Source organism: Dama dama, chromosome 15, assembly GCF_033118175.1.
Source record: "Dama dama isolate Ldn47 chromosome 15, ASM3311817v1, whole genome shotgun sequence".
Taxonomy (NCBI): Eukaryota; Metazoa; Chordata; class Mammalia; order Artiodactyla; family Cervidae; genus Dama; species Dama dama.
The window spans coordinates 21,391,356-21,403,746 of NC_083695.1; the positions used below are offsets into that span (position 1 = coordinate 21,391,356).

At 41.9% G+C, this 12,391-nt stretch overlaps 1 protein-coding gene across 2 annotated transcripts in view; it reads left to right on the forward strand.

The window, feature by feature from the left end:
* Positions 1-5,709: 5,709 nt before the first annotated feature.
* Positions 5,710-12,391, forward strand: part of ARID5B (AT-rich interaction domain 5B) — a 188,465-nt gene continuing 181,783 nt past the window's right edge. The window contains exons 1-2 of one of the 2 annotated variants that reach the window (XM_061161604.1): positions 5,710-5,890; positions 6,328-6,582. In XM_061161604.1, the coding sequence (XP_061017587.1) occupies positions 5,870-5,890; positions 6,328-6,582 (276 nt within the window). In that variant the 5' untranslated portion in view covers positions 5,710-5,869. The remainder of the gene's footprint in view (positions 5,891-6,327; positions 6,583-12,391) is intronic. The other variant, XM_061161605.1, reaches the window with a different exon arrangement.

Consider the following 12,391-nt stretch of genomic DNA (forward strand, 5'->3'; position numbering starts at 1 on the left):
CAGATGACCAGTCTGGATAATTCTGCCACAATTATCTGAGAAATTCTGACAAAGCTGGAATTAGGATTTGAGTCCTGTGGATAATTATAGCCATGGACAGGGAGTCACAGAAAATCAGTGAAGAATGGCCCCTTGACTTTCAGTCTAGTGATTTACCTACCATGCCCACTCTGCTTCTAAGTAATGAGTTACTTAATGCTTGTCAAGTATTTTTAAGTTGTAAATCACTAAATACAAGGCATCAGGAACGTCTATTTGAAACTGCACAGAGAAATTTTTAGTAGGCGGTATATGAGTCCCCCAGTGGAGCCAACACTCCATGTCTGTACATTTTCTTGTCTTCTTTTCTAAAAATCAGGTATGACAAGATGTTTTAATAACCTCATATGGCTGGGACCTCTGTTTTTGGTATGATCTAAGATAGCTGTTCCCAACAACCCCTTGAATACCATGCTAGAGGTCAATTTGATCAAATTCTTTATTAGTATGTGGATCATAAATGAGTCTGAATAACAAGGAGCCTATAAGTCACCATCACCCTCTCCCTTAGGATGCTGTCCACCTGAGATGGAATGGTGTGGCATTTCAGATAGAGGAACAAGGTCACAATTTAGTCAAAAGTCATACATCCACCACTACAAGGCATGCAATTTTAAAAAGAAGAAGAAAAAAGAAAGAACTTCAGTTACTTTTAAACTAAATAGCCCAGAAATGTCTAGGGCACTTGAAGGCAATGAATTGTTAAAATTAAGGGGTGTTTGGGTCTATGTGTGACTAGGGTGAGGGAATGGGACTTGGTTTTAATTTACAAATTAGAAAAAAATAAATTGACTCAACATTGCTACTGTAACTGGAAATGGCTTGGGCAAATTTAATCCAACTTCCCTGAAAATTCTTGATTAGCCTCCCAATGGGGGAAAAAAAAATCAAGATAAGATAGGAAGTCTCCTCCATCTGTACTAAGGGCAGAGGAACTTGGGGCCTCCCGCGCCCACAAAGCGCATCACATGACCGAGGAGGGGGGCGTGGGGGAGGGGGGCGTGGGGGAGGGGGAGGGGACCCTTTTCTCTGAGTTCCCCACTTCTCTCTTGGTTGTGGCCTCCAGTCCTGGAGAAATCTATTCCAGGCTACCGGCCTTTACTGTCTAGACCTGAGTTAGAGACCCACCCGCACCACAGCCCGGAGGCAGGCGACAAGCTGGAGGCCCAAATTTAAGATGTAGCTCAACCTTTGACCACTAGAGGTCTCCTGGAAAGCAATGACCCATATAACCCGGTTTATCCTTCTTCAAACCAATAGACTTGTTGAACTAAGACTCGGGCGAGCCTGCTCTGCTGGAGGCCGCCTTATTAATAACTCCACCCACCCCCACCGCTCACGATGGCGCCAGGCTTGGAAGGGGGAGGGGGCTGGGTCGTGGCTGACACGCAGACTGTCCTAGCTTTTCAACCCACGAATCAGTCTGCAGACTCGGGGGCCACCCGCCTCGAACCCCACTTCTTGAGCAAGCAAGACGGGAGAGAGCTTCTATAACTGGAGGTCCCCAGGTGGGCAGCGCGGTGTCCCACGGACTTCTAACCAGCTGTGGACTAGCCAAGGGACCAATGTGCAGAATCCCTTAGCATCAGGTCCATCCGCAGGCCAGGATCCCCCCTCCCCCAGCTTCGCCCCACTCGTTCCTCCCGTCCCCTTTCACCTTCTCCTTTTGCCTTGCGATCGCCAAAGTGGCCCGAGTTTAACCGGTGGAAAGAGATTAGGGGACCATTCACCGTCCCTGTTCTGACCCATGCGGTATTTTCTGGAAAAATATATTGGCTTCTAGGTATAAAAGGAAAGGGGGAAAAAAAAAAAAAAAGTGGTGGGGTTAGCCGAGGGGGAGCAAGGAAGGAAACAGCCAGGTTGAATTCCCAGTCTTTATCAAGCAATTCGCTCACCAGTGAAAGAAAGCTGCAGTGGCAGATTCGAGCCACATGCGGTAGTGTGTAGCAATTAGTAGATAAAATGCTGACTAAAGTGCTAAAACATGAAGTATTATTATAGCCAAGGTCAAAAATGTTTCAGTTGTTTTTTACAACTTGGGGGAGGGGGAGTCCCAGAGGGGCGCAGAGAAGGTTGAATTTTTGAAATGGTCGCCTTCTGTTTTCAAATTGTACTTTTTTTTTTTCTTTTAATGATCCTGTTTATTATAGTCCAAGCTGCCTAATTATGTCACTGCTGGTTCTTGCAACTAACTTAATCCTCCTGATCCTTTATGAAATGATTCGCAGACACTGAAAAATGTGTCTACTGCTTCCCCACTCCCTTGAGGGGCGGGTATGATTTTTAATTTTTTAACCTTTTAAATAAACCAAATAAAACAGAGTTGGGGTTTGGGCTAGCAAAGCAGCAGGGATATAGATATGTGGGTATAGGTTCTTGTGTTTTGGTGTAAGAAAGAACCCAGAAATAGTGTGTGGTATAAACATATACTGCTTTTTTTCCTACTCTTCTTTTATACACAGTGAGTCCCAGCTGTGTACAAGCTTTTTTATAGATAAATAAAGCAGTTGCTTTCATGATTATAACTGTCCTGAATGGATTGTCTTCTTACAACATTCAATCTGTTTATGAGTATTTACTTTACATTAGCCCAAGGACCCTGCACTGCAGGAGTTTGCCTCTATTCCCCTGGGTGTCGGTGTCTCAAGTCTTACATCTGCTCTGTGATTGATGGAGCCTTGAATCCACGTTATTACTCTCTCACAAGCAGAAATCAAACAGGCTATTAACTACATTACTTCAAAGAACTGTTTCAATACAATCTCCTTATCTTAATTGAAACTTTCTTTGTATGGATATTTGTTACATAGATAATTTACAGGTGCCTATCAAGCATAATATTAAAGAAAGAAAATACAGGATTTTTTGTTTTGTTTTTGTAAACACACCATTGTGATCTTTAATTTTGAAAGTCATTCACAGGATTGGACCTGAAGTTTGATTTATTAGATTTTATTATGTTCATGGGGGTGGTGCTGCTGCTGCTAAAATAAGAGAGTCCCTGTGATTCAGTTTTGAAATTTAGCTTCCATCTGATTACAAGGTTGTAGATATTCAAAAATATTCACACCTAGATCGCTGCAATTGTTAACATCTCAAAAACCTTGTCGAGAGTCAGGCAGCTTGCAGCCTAGTTCAGCACCTACCTTGAAGAGACAGAGAAACAGGGTTTCTAATTAAGTGAGGTTCCTTACAGACCCTTAAAGACTTAATAGCACCAAAACCAGCAGAAGTTGCTTAGATGCTATGAGGAGCTATGTATTTTTAAAGAGAGAGATTTAATATACAATCGAGGGATACCCTCAGGCATTCTGTTGAGGTTTCCTGCATAAATGCTGCTGCGTTGGTCATACAGGAAACTGACTCACAGTCGATCTCAAATGTGATCTTGTCAAAATACTGCAACTCAAGTTTTTTAACATAGGATTTCTTGAACTGGATGTGTATATTTACACCAACAGGACAGAGACTAACTGAAGCCTTAGGAGTCTCTCATATTTTTTAAAAATTATGTAAAATGCCCTTCAGTCAAATCCATTCATATGTAAAAAAATGAACAAAATGGGTTATTCTAATCAAACGTCTGCAGTAAGCATCATAAACTTAAAAAGAGAGAGAAAGCGCCAGAGAGCTGTAATTTCTCTTTGTAACCCATGTTTATAAAATAGAAAGATCAGATGAAATTTCAAGGAAGATAATTAAAGAGTGATGTGCAAGTCATAATTTGGCTAAGGCAAAAGATGGGAGGCTGAGAATTGTTACACTGTCCTTCATGGTGCAGAGTTGTGATATTACTTTAAATTATTAAAATAGTTTTCGACATCTTTCAGAATACCGGCTCTTTGGCATGGGCTTTTATTACTTATTGTAATTGGAGGATCTGCCATTTTCTTGCGTTTATCTCTGTGTGTATAGAAACGAGATAGATCTTGCCTTTTATTACTTCCCCATGTTCTGAATCAAAAATGTGGTTTAGATAATGTTAAGTGCCCTAATTCTTACTGCAGCGGACGCAGACGTTATGAAAAAAGCATAAAAATACACACAGAGGGTCTTTCCACCTCAAGTCACTGAATATTAGGCATTTGTGCTCTGCCGAGTGTATTAACTTCAGCCATGTGAATATAATTTTCATTAAAGTAATCCTGTTTCAACTAGATGCTGTGACTAGAGGTGAAACGTTGCGAAAGCGTTAAAAATAGCTTACTAGTAATTTCAACATCCTGTAATTTTATCACAGATCAAGTTTCAACTGTCATACTATACAGACCTTATTCCCCATATAGTACATGTTTACTTTTTTAGCATGCCAGACTCACTTTGGAAAGATTGGTGCCAATATAATAAAATCGGGGCGGGGGGTGGTGATACTGAAAGGAGTGGGAGGGAGAGCGGGGAGGGGGTGGGGAGCGTGGGGGAAGCGAGTACACCATTTTACATCAACACTGCGAAAATGCAATCCAGCCTGGCGGAGGACCGGCGGCTGGGTCGGAGCGAGCGAGGGCTTTGCAGTCTCTGCCTGTTCCTTGTTCTGTCGCTCTTAAGTTTCTCTGTGTTTGCATAATAGCCGTGCATGCAAACCTCGCAATGCTCCAGGGCTCCAGAACAATAAATATACACATTTAAAGCCTTTATTGTCTTACGGTTCATGCCCCCGGTTTTCAACAGCTTAATTTCTGGTTGTATTTAACTAGTTTGCAAATGGATTTTTTCAGTTTCAAACTATTATTGAGGAAGCTCCCCTCCCTTTTTGGCGGGGGAGGGGTTGGGGGTGGGGTAGGAGTCAGTATATTATTCCTGTAGCGCTGGGTTATATAAACACATTATCATTTGAGAGCGCCCTTGGCGTCCATCAGCATTGTAAACACGTACTAGTGTATATACTTCAAAATTAAAGAATGCACACGCAGAACCAGGAGCCTGAATTCATATTCCGAGCAGACTCGCTGCTCGCATTTATTGATTTATCATGCATCGTTTATTGTTCCAGTCCCTAAATGCAGTCGCTGTCCGTTCAATATTGTTTGCAAAATCCTGAGATGTGTGTGCGCTGCTCACTTGTCTTTCTGTTCTGTTTTTTTTTTTTTTCTGAGTATTTTTTTTTTTTTTTTGCGAAGCGAACAAATGCATTAATATTTATATGTTTATGTAATCGATAACCCACTTTTCCCTTCCACGTAAATAGGCATCAAAAGATAATTTAACAGATTAGTTCTCGAAAACATGGCAGTGAGGAAGCGTAATTTAACTATCAAACAAATCTACATGTCTAATAACAGCAAATCTGCTAAGGAGCATTAGAAAGAGGAGCAGCGCCCCGGAATCTCTGCAGGAAATGTTCTTTATATTAGACATATACAAGCAGGTCCTGTCAGATGCACAGCGGAGCTCGCTAGCTCTCGTCTCCTCCAAAAATTTCATCAAACGACATCGCTAGACAAGGGAGATTGAGAAGAGGGAGATAGCATCTTCACACAATTTTACGGTAGAGTTTATTTTTACAAACCTCCCTATCCATTTTTTGCCTTGATCCATCCGCTTCCCGCCGAGATCGGACGGAGCCTTTCTGTCGATTATGAATTTGATCAACCCACATTTAGAAGGAAACCTACATAGTTCTGACAGGAGTTGAAAATTGAGACGTCAGAGAAATATTAGGACATAATTTTAATCATTTTAGTGGCGAAGGGGAGGCAAGAACTTAGTTTTATATTGAGACAGTACGCCGGCTGAAGGTAGAGAATGTGTCTCCCTTCCAGGACCTGATGCAATCCATTCAAGCCAACAAGTTTGGAGAGAATGTTGAGTTCAATCAATTCAGAACGTCGAGATGGAGCCCAACTCACTCCAGGTATTTCGCTCTCCTCCGCTCTTCCGATCCCGGCACCCCCCGGCACCCCCCAGCCCCCCGGCTCACCCACACCTCTGCACCCACCCACGCCCCCCACAAACTTTTCACCAAACTTTTACCCTCTACATCCCCCAAATCATTTTTATTGTTTTAAAAAATCCCTGATCATACATACATAATGTAATTTTACCGCCTCAGATGGAGAGGTAGGGAGAGGTGGCGGGGGGTGGGGGTGGGGGGGCCGGAGGTTTTTTTTTTTTTTTTTTTTTTTTTAAGGGAGGCAGAAAATTTGTGGGCTCTATTATTTTTCCACCCAGCTTTATATCTGTTGGCTCTTCTGTATTAAGAGTGGATGTCTGTGTGTAAATGTGTCTGGGAATAGACGTTTGTGCTCTGATGTCTACATTATTTATTTGGTGCTTTTTTTTCCCCTGCAGTGGGTCGGCTCACCGTGTGGCTTGCACGGACCTTACATTTTCTACAAGGCTTTTCAATTCCACCTTGAAGGCAAACCAAGAATTTTGTCCCTTGGCGACTTTTTCTTTGTAAGATGTACGCCAAAGGATCCGATTTGCATAGCGGAGCTCCAGCTGTTGTGGGAAGAGAGGACCAGCCGGCAACTTTTATCCAGCTCTAAACTTTATTTCCTCCCAGAAGACACTCCCCAGGGCAGAAATAGCGACCATGGCGAGGTGGTAAACTTATATCTCCCTCTCTTCTTTCTTTATTATTTTTTCCCGTAGTAATGCTTATTACAGGGCAAGCTTGAAAATACTGTATTCACTTCTGCAGGCAAGCAAGATCGACTTCTTTTTTAAAGGGGTAGCGCCACTAGCTGGGGCTCGAGTATTTTGCCATTGTCAGAGTTTGGCTGTCAGCTTTACAAAGAGGATCCAACTGCTGATTTTAGTCAAGATCAAATAACTTGTTCGAGAAGGGTTTTGTTCAAGGATGTGTGTGTGTGTGTGTGTGCGTGCGCGCGCGCGTGTGTGTGATCTTTCTGCTGCCGCTTGAACATCACATGCTTTTTATATTTTTTGCTTTTTGAAAATTTACCTTCGAGTTTGGCTCGGTCGGGGATGGGTGGATTTCTTTCGGTGGGTTTCGATATTGTTCACGTTTTTTTTTTTTTTTAAGTAAGTATTTGATATGTTTAAGAGGGCGGAAATTACGAAATGGAGGCAGAGTGAGATCAAAAGCTATTGAGTTGGCAAAGACGTGTTGAATAAAGTGATAAATGACAGGTACTGGAATAATACATTCAAATAACTTGCAGATCTGCCCGGGCGGATTTCAAAGCGGTCGTGTAACCGGCACAAACACGTTAAGCATTAACAACTATCTCTCGTCCCCACCCCCTCTCCCCGGACAGACCATTTGATGTTTTACTTTTCAATTACTCCACGCAAAGTGGACGTCTTCCAGCGCGATCTTCGGGGCTGTGGGGGACGCGGACCGGGGAGGGAAATACAGAGGGGTGTGTGCTCGCCCACTGGCCCTGCGGGTCCGGCGTCCTCCGTGCCCAGACGGCGCTCCCGGGGAGGGTGGAGAGGAACCGAGCCTCCCCGGCACGTTTCTGGGCGGCCGCGGGGGCGCTCGTCGCGTTCCTGGGAGGACGCCCGAGGTGAGCCCGTTGTCACCGGGCGCCGGGGCGGCCGCCTCTCTTCGGTTCTGTCATTTCATGTGTGACCGCAGTTCTGCGGGCTCCCCTCGTCAGCTGACCGACCTCAGCGCCGTGGTACCTACCGGGGGAACTATTTTGGGGAGGCTGTGCCCACTGCGCGGCCGCCTGGCAAGGCTTTGTGTTGTCCAAGCGAGAGCACGGTAATCAAACTCAGACTTTTGAGGGCAGCTAGCTCTGTCTGTGCCAGGCTCTCGAGCTTTCGAGGTAGGTGTAAGGATCTTTTTGTTAAATGAATGGTTCTCCGTTTAACTCAACCCGGAGCGGAGCTCGAAGCTAGCTGCCTGCCAGTCCTTCTAGAATTCCTTGGTCTGATGGAGTTGATTGTACTTTTGGCATCTCCAGTTCACTTCTTCTCCGGGGAATCGAATTACCCATCAGTGGTCTCTGCTGGTTAATTACTGGAGTTCGTCAAAACGTTCGCCCTCCGATCTGCCTCTTCGGAAATAAGCCCCTCCCTCCTCTCCGAACAGCCGCCCCCCCCCCCGCCCCTCCGCCCTCCGCCCTCCCCCCTCCCCGCCAGCTCTGGGTTTTAAACGTTCACATTTCCCGACGTCTGCCGGCAATTTTACAAAGGTGTTGTTTGGAAATACTGTGAAAAATCCTGCAACCTACCAACAGGTTGAGCTCTTTCCTCCTGCCAAGGTCTAGCTCGGGCCCCCTCCCCCGACCCAACTTTCCTGCGCAGCTGTCTTCCTCCTCCTCCCCCTCCTGATTTCTTATTATTTGCTTTTCAAATTTATTACTTCAACATGGCCTGTGATCTGGAAAAGGGAAGGATTAAATATCCAGAAAAGAGCTGGTGCCTAATAGACTTCTGACTAAACCCAGGAGGAAATTATTCAGTGTTTTATGGGATATTTTGTGGCCACGCTCTTTTTTTTTTTAATTGAAAGTGGAATATTTTTTAAAGACCCTGAATTGACCCCACTTGGTCCAGTTTTAATTTCTGTTGTGTAATTAAATAGTGAATTCTGACTTAAGAGTAAAAGAAATATTAGGCAAAGATTGCATCTGGTAGAACTGCTGATAGTGAACAGATATATTTTTAAATACACGATTTTTTACAAATATATTCTTTATGGGCAAATGTAAGCGAACCATTTTAATGATCTTTGCATTTCGTCATTGCTGTATGAGCCATACCTGAGAAAATTAATCTTGCTATTTAAAAGTAAACTCTAGGGGTTTGGGGGAGGGAGATGGCTCTATTTATAATCCTCAGCTGCGTATACATCGCCTAATATTATGCATGATTTGTTTTTTAATGCTAACACGGCTGGTAATTAGGTGTATGATTATACTTGTATATTTCATTAGGACTTTGGCTGATGTCATTGTGAATTATTCAGCCATATTAAAACAATTTTCAATTGAGATAATGACACGCCTCAAAATTATGCAAATACAGGCTACATTGTGCAAAATAATTATGACAAATGTAAAGCAGGTAGAAAGTTTCCCAGTGCAGATCGGTTTTCCACCCTGGTGATGTCATTTCCCCCCTGGCCTAAGTTAGTCATTCATTAGCAGAATAGCAACAGCAGTCTTCTCTGGAGGAGAGCCTACAGAAACCAGCATTTACCTCTGGCACCTAGAGGGGGCAACAGGGCCCTCTCATTAAGACCCTTGCTTTGTTTTCATTTAACTCTATTAAGTTGTTTATATACAGTGAAATGATTTTATTATTGATTTTAAATAGTTTTGAATGATGCATTTGCCATTTGCAGTGCATAACTGGAAGAGGAGGGTTTCATGGTCATGTGCACTGTTACTTGGAGAAAATGTTTAGCACATTTAATCAGCCAGGGCAGTTTATTTAAAGTAGCCAAATGGAGGTTAATAATTTCTTGATTGAGCTGATATCAGCATCCATTTCGAAAGGACAGCCAGGACTCAGTATGGTCTTTTGGTTTAAGAGAACCATTCTGTCTTTTTATGATTTCTTGAAATATGAAGACGTCAGTTCTAAAAACAGGAAAATTATCACTGTGTGAGGTTAGAAATAGCGTCCCTGTGTGGTGTGCTATGATCTTTAGAATACTTTTTTTTTTTTTGGCGTGGGAGGGAAAGTTTCTTATTGATCTTTGCAGTAATTGTAGGAGGCTAGATAAGGCAGGACTTTGTGTGTCCATTTTACAGCTGGAGACAGGCTTGCAGACATTATGTGGTTTGTCAGAGGTCACTTGCTAGAATCTAGACCTTCTTAAATTTTAGGTTTGGTGTATTTTTCCCACTGAAACCTAGTCTTGAAACTAGAGCTTGAATACATCATGTTACATTCTAGAAGTGTATACTCATGTGGGCAGTTCCTTGTACATTTTAGAACTATGACTAGTTAGTCAGCTTTGCTAAAGGTCACCAGATATTTAGGTAGCAGAATCATTCTTATTCTATAAAGTTCAGATAATCGTAGTCAGTGGCATATAACAACAACAGTTACATTTAATACCATTATTAATAATCATTAACAATTTATTACTAGTTTAGATAATTATTCTAATGTCTGGACTGCTTATATCCCTGCTTCCTGCACGTACTTAGGGTACTGGCAGCTGGTGTGAAGGAGAAACATTCCAGAGAGTCACATGTTGATTCTACAGTTTACTATTTGTTTGACCTTGAACAGTCCTAAATGCTCTGAGCCTCAGTTTAGTCAGCTGTAAAATGGGAGGGAACAATAGTAAGGCTGACTGGAGATTGTTATATATACTGAGACATTATTATGGGCAAAATTACTTTATCACTATAAATTAAATGAATAGAAAAGAGTTATGATTATAGGGGTCTTTAGATATTCTTAATTTATAAATAAGAAACATAATAACTTAGGTCTATGTGGAGTCTTCTGGGCCTCATCATGATACTGTTTTGAATTATGAAAGTGAAGAGCAAGGCCATATGCAAGGAGTTAAGTGTCTGGTAATTACCTACAGTTGCCATATTCAGCCAGTAGCTCTTCAGGGGAGGAAAATGGCAAAGTAGGCGGGTAATTGGCTCTGTTACTGGGTAACTTCTGATTATATTCCTTTTCAGTTTGCCAAGTGCTCAATCTATTGGCAATATACCCTCTTAAAATAGGTGGATGTACGAGCTTGAATTTCATGGGGTGGATTCTACAAGGCTTGCTGGTCCCCTGCAACATGAGTGTGGATGTGTAAGCCAGTGTTGTCAGAGAGTCAGGATCAAGCATATCTGGTCATTACAGATTCTAGCATGCAGCCAGGGTTTCTAACAGTGGTTTGACTATCACCAGCCTTACTATCTAGTTAAAAAAAATTTTTAATGCATATTCCCAAGCCCTTATTGAAATTAATTTATATAGAATCTCTGGAATTGGGATTCAGAATTCTGCATTTTAAATTGTCTTGCTCTCTCTGTGTGGATCTTGGGCAAGTTAAACTCTGTGCCTCAGTTTTCTCATCTGTAAAATGGGAATAGAGAGCCCACTTCCTAGGATTATTTTAAGGATTAAATGAGCTAATATATATAAAGTGCTTACAACTAAGGTGGGAAATAGTAGAATTGCTAAAGTAATTTACTCATTATTACTATCATTAATATTAGTATTATTGTTCTCATTAAAGTTGGAGACCACTGCCTTGGACCTTCCTAAAGAAAGCTTTTCTCTATGAGAGGGTGATGTATAGGTTAGTTTACTAGAACATATAGCTGATTCAAGTCACCCCAGATCAGGCTGGCTTTCATCCATATGGTGGATTTAGCTGTGTTGCCATTATAAAAGGCTCCTTAAGGATTTACATTTTATTATTGAAATATGCTGTTAACTGGATCAGCAGGATTTTTTAGATTGCCTGATCGTATCACAGACACATTCTGAAATTCAGGTGCCGGACTGTCCTTGCTTCCCCCGTGGGTGGCCTCTTAGCCTCTGGTTTGTTTCCATGAGCTGATTTTTTAGAAGTTTCTGAGATCACCTCAGGGTCGTCACTAGCCTTGGTCAATTTCTTTAACTTTTTCTAAGCCTCAGTTTCTTCTTCTGTCAAATGGATTTAAAGGTTTCTACCTTGCCAGGAGAATTAGTAATACTAAAAGTCCTGAAACAAATGATGGACGCTGTTATAATAGTTATTATTTATTGTTAGTAATGATCTTAAGCTAAGAGAAGGAATACCTTTATACTTTGCATAGCAGGCCCTTTAGAACCAGGGTGAAAACCAATGAATTATATGGAGAGAGTTTACTGGACTGTGACAGGCATCAGCAAACTAAGGCCTGAGGGCCAAACCTGGCCCACTGTCTGCTTTTGTAAATAAAGTTTTACTGGAACACAGTCAGACTGTTTATGTATTGTTTATAGCTGCTCTCAGGCTATAATGTCAGAGTTGAATAGTTATGACAGTGACCATATGGCCCACACAGTGGAAAATATTTACTCTTTGGCCCTTTACAGAAAATGCTTGCTGACCCCTGGCCTACAGAGTTGATCTGAAATAAGGAATGTGACTGTGTACCTTTTTGTCTTTCTTACTTGGCTTTGGAGCAAGATCCAGTAATAGAAGGAATACTTTAATATGTCAAAAACATTCATATATACAAAATTCTGTTTCAGCTTTGAGCCTCGGATGTTAAAATTTGAGAATCAGTAAAATGTACACTAAGTTTTATTTTGTGTGGTTGAGATCCTAATTCCAGCCAATGTTGGATTCATCTATCCTGGGTTAATAAAGGCTACTTGTTGAGTGCTAACCATGTGCTCAGTGCTTTGCTAGGTATAGAGATGGATGTGAAACAATTCATGATTTAGCTCTTTTTCTTAAGAAGCTTATCAATCTTGATAGAGAGGTGAGATCAACACG